The sequence below is a fragment of the Orbicella faveolata genome, unplaced genomic scaffold (assembly GCF_042242905.1).
Source record: "Orbicella faveolata isolate gen_17 unplaced genomic scaffold, um_ofav_v1 contig_13, whole genome shotgun sequence".
Taxonomy (NCBI): domain Eukaryota; kingdom Metazoa; phylum Cnidaria; class Anthozoa; order Scleractinia; family Merulinidae; genus Orbicella; species Orbicella faveolata.
The window spans coordinates 23,869,795-23,874,238 of NW_028301540.1; the positions used below are offsets into that span (position 1 = coordinate 23,869,795).

A 4,444-nucleotide genomic window follows, 5' to 3' on the forward strand; every position below is an offset into this window, starting at 1 on the left:
GCAGACTACCTTGACAATGTTCTGACGAAATTCATTGTCAATAACAGGACAGACGCATTAAAAACTGACTTCAATTTGTTTTTTACGATGACAATTCCCTCTCACTCGTAGACACATCACATAAATCATAAATTCATGTGTCTACCCACTTATTAACAATAAAACTTCGCCAATAAGCGCGCGAGAAATTCTGCAGTTATCGTAAAACGAGCTTTTGACTTCATGTAAGCCGGACGAGATTCAAGAGAAATCTCAAAATAAATCTCAAAAGTCTCAATGTTATAAAAGAAATGGTAAACATGCAGTGTGCAACTATCGAGTTATGGATTCTCATGGAAGGTTTGCTAAGCACTCAAGAGGGTAGAGTCGCACTCGGTTATCGCCTCTTGCAACTCTTACTCTTCTTTCGTGCTTAGCAACCTCCCGCGTGCATTCATAACTCGATAGTTGCAAGGTGCACGCCTACCATTTCTTAATCTGCAAAGTTTCTTTAAGCCAATAGTTTATATTGAATTAAAAAGACAGTTTTGAATTAAGGTTTTTACGAGCTTTAGGTTGACAGAACCTCTCCACTGTACATAAGTATCTTCAGCTACGGCGGAAGTCAAAACAATTTATCTAACGAGAGCCTTAAATTTTTTACGATAATTTCTGCTGAAAATAAAACAGATACAAGGATTCATGGCACAATTTACCAGAGCCATGAAATTGACAACATAAAAAAGATATCGGAAGGCACAATTCGACCATATGATGATGTCCGTAAACATGAGGAGAATAAGCCAGATAGCGAGGGGAAGCCAGCACATTGCAAACCCTAACACTATAGCAATGGCCATCTTTAACACATTTCGCTCCCTTTGCTGGCGTTGGTGTCCAGCGTTGGCTGATTGCTCGCCTGGAATCTTCTGTGACTTGAGTTTATCCAACGGGATAAACATAAATACAACTGTAAAAGACAAGAGGTAATTTTTATGAGAAGAGGACTCTCCAAAGACTTCATTCCAACGCCGCTTACAAACTAGTTTTTCTGGACATTTAACCAGTTTGAGTATTAAGAGCTTTGGGGAGTTAACAGCTAACGCGACGATCCAAGAGGCGATAATGAAGAACGGGCACAACTTTGAAGAGATGAGTGGGGAACGGAGAGGAAATACCACAGCACCAAATCGATCCACTGCTATCAGAACCAGGCTTTGAATAGACACAAGAAGGGAAACACCTATCAAGAAGTAAACCAGTTTACATAAGGCCTCGCCAAGAGGACCATCGATCATCCAGGACTCTATATACAGTATTTGTATAAGCTGAGGAATCTTGAATATCGGTAACATGATATCGGACATGGCCATATTTACAATGAAAAAGTTGATGGGTTTTCTCATAGTCTGCGTCTTGAAGACAATTATTCCGATCACGGTGTTCCCAGCCAGCGAAACAAGAAAAATCAGACAGTAAGCAAAGATCGTGCCAATTTTTTCTACTGTAGAATTGCTGGGGCAGCTCGATGACTGCGTTGCATTCATCGTTGTATTCACGTTGTCCGACATTGCCGTTCAGTTCATTCTAGCTGATTTGCTCACTTAGTAACAGCACTCTATTAGTATGTTCTGGCGAAGAGGGGATAACTTTTCGGCCTGATACCGTCTTTCGCGCGAAAAGAATGACTGATTCAGACATTTGCACGACAGACCTTGGTTTCAGCTGTCCGCCTCTTATTTGCACTAATAGTGACGGTTTCTGTTTCATGAGCAGCTCAGCAAATTGGAGTGGCCTATCAGCTTGCGCCACAAATTGCTTTTCATTTCGCATCTTAGCGTCAATGAAACTGGAAGCAGAGAGTGTCCTAAAATGTCACTGCTGCGTCAAATGATATAGCAACAGCTGGCTGGATTGTTTTTCAGCTTTGTTCGAAGAATGATATAAACCGTTGTTAAATTTGCGTCTTTCTGTTATTGTTTGGTGTGCATGAAATTGTCCATCAAGACGAGTCAGTGAGAAACACAGAACGTGGAAGGTTAGAGCCCGAGCTCAATGAAAACAATTATCCTAAATGCATCTTGTCGGACTGTAAATTTAGAAATTTGACAGTCATTGTCGGTAAAACCAGTTATGATCATCAAAATCGCGGACAAAGCCAAAAAATCGATTTCGCTGATAATTTCTATATTGATAGACCCTTGTGCCAAAGTAAACAAAACAAGGGTAATTTGTTCTGATATTCGTCTTTTCTTTGGAGTAAGTAAATAAATTTAGAACTGTTGAGTCTGGATCTAGAAAGATTTGTATATTTGAAGGATCGAAGTTCATGTCAGCGTAAGTCGAAAATTATTTGTGAATTTTCCTTTGCCATAACATTATAGTTAGGGCCTTGACCAATTTATTGACGGCATGAAAAGCATATATTCTCTATTCAACTATTTTCTGAATTTTTTTTGAAGACACCTTGCGGCTTTTTTTTTTAAATAGCTTCGTGGCATCCTAAAACAACAGTCAAAAACGCTTGTCGGTACGCGAAGAAAAACCCAATAACTATATTGTAGACACACTTTAAGAATAGACGTTTACAGATATAATTGCATTTTTTTTTTGGAAACCTTTTAGTTTTGTGGTAACCTTTGTTTGAAGTTTGCTTATTTTCGAGTTCTGCAGCTGCCATTTTTTAAGTTAAAACTAAGCTGACCACCAAGAAACAATTGATCGCATGGCGAAAAGTACATTAGAAATTTAACACGAAATCCAATAGAAAATCGAGCAGTTTCAGTTCTTAGTGAAGAAAAATCTGGCACCAGAATAATTTTAAGTATTTTACAGTCTTCTTTAAATTTTCTTAAAGCTTAAGATATAAATAGTTGCCTAAAATAACACCGAAAACAATTTTTCTTGGGAACGAGAAAACGAATTTCAAAGTTCAGAGAAATTGTGAAACACAGGTTAAATTTCATCATTAGTTTCATTTTACCGGTACTTTCAAGTGATTCATGCGAAGTTCAACATCTGTTTTCGACGTTTGGTGTTGCTAGAAATGATTTTTTTTTGAGAGGACATTTAAAACAGTCGTAGTGAAGTGTGCAATACGATGTAACTAATCTTGGTACAAAGTTTTTGTTCACTTGTTACTCGAACTTTTGGTGAATTCCGTCTTGAGTATTATAAGCTGAATTAAGACGAGACTTGGTTTCTGTCTGATCTAAAAAAATTAACTAAATTGGAGGTAGACTCTAGCAGCTTTTTGTTTGTTTACAAGAGTACTGTCAATTTGTTTACACAAGATATTTGGTGGCTACTGTAGCATGAAGTTGCTTTTTGTTGATATCTTTGGTTTCGGTCGCAAATCTCCTTTCTCGCTAGTTCAGCTGTGTTAGTTTTACTTTTCAGAATATACGAACCACGAAAACTGTTTTCTATGACAAACACCGATGAAACAATAAATAATTTTATTGTGTGAAACTGGGGAGGATGGTAGCGAGGCCTGGAACCGAGTTTCTACGATCGAGCCAGTTAAAGAAATTTGGCCGAGCGAGACTAAGTACTGGTTTTTGTGGGAAAAAAAAGAAAAGGAAAAAAAAAAAAAAAAAAACATGACGGACTTCCGTAGGCGGAAAGCATTTGTAAAGTTTGCAAAGTTTTGTCAACGTTTTGGGTATTTTACGTTCAAACATCTAAAGTAAAGTTTAAATTCAAGCCCTACATCTAAATTCTGGACATTTTGAAGGAGCGGAGATAAAGATTCAATTGTAAAACTGTAGGCAGGAACTCCACTACGAAGTAATGTGGATGTTTATTTCAGTGTGAGCCAGATCGCAGTCATCACGGTGTAATATTCCATCCGAGCATTTTTTAATGTGTGTAGTGGTGTAATATCAACGGGATAAACTGTGGTATTTCTTTATTTCTGACCCCATGATGGTAAGGGTTACCTCTTTAAACAGCTTCTTGACCCGTGCATTGGACGCTTTTCTGTTACGTTAAGGTTGAGGATTTGGCCTGTCACCTAATTGTACTTCATGATGTCTTCTTCAGTTTCAGACAAAGTCTGGATTATCTTTTCAATTCCTTAGGAGATAACATGAGGTGGATTTTTGTTTTCTGTAGTTGAAGTTTTCGTTTCTTCTAACAGTTGGAGACGCTAGAAATGGCAGGCGAAGCTTCAGATTTGGCTACGGCAACAAGTACAAGGTGATGATAACTATGGGTTTTACTGGTTATTCATTTGTTTATTGAGGTTTCCAAGCATATCACACTGGACGAAAAAATGTATTTTCCAGTATAGCAAATATACGGCAAACCTACAGCAAATGCCACATTTAATCCCATTTACTCAAATTTGCTGTCAGGCAAATATCAACTTTGCTCCAATTTTGCCATACATGGCAAAGCTGGTAAATGCCACATTTTTTTAAAATTTACTTCCCTTCGTAAAGATATAGTACAGTTTATGTTT

At 37.7% G+C, this 4,444-nt stretch overlaps 1 protein-coding gene across 1 annotated transcript; it reads right to left on the bottom strand.

The window, feature by feature from the left end:
- On the bottom strand, window positions 1–1,662 carry LOC110058562 (QRFP-like peptide receptor). The gene has a single exon (XM_020765212.2). It carries the CDS (start codon window positions 1,548–1,550, stop codon window positions 615–617), a length of 936 nt encoding a protein of 311 aa, XP_020620871.2. The 5' UTR covers window positions 1,551–1,662; the 3' UTR covers window positions 1–614.
- Between the last annotated feature and the right edge of the window lie 2,782 nt (window positions 1,663–4,444).

Bases quoted from the DNA above. Each gene is read 5' to 3' on its own strand.
- LOC110058562 (XM_020765212.2), bottom strand. From the start codon at position 1,550: ATGTCGGACAACGTGAATACAACGATGAATGCAACGCAGTCATCGAGC.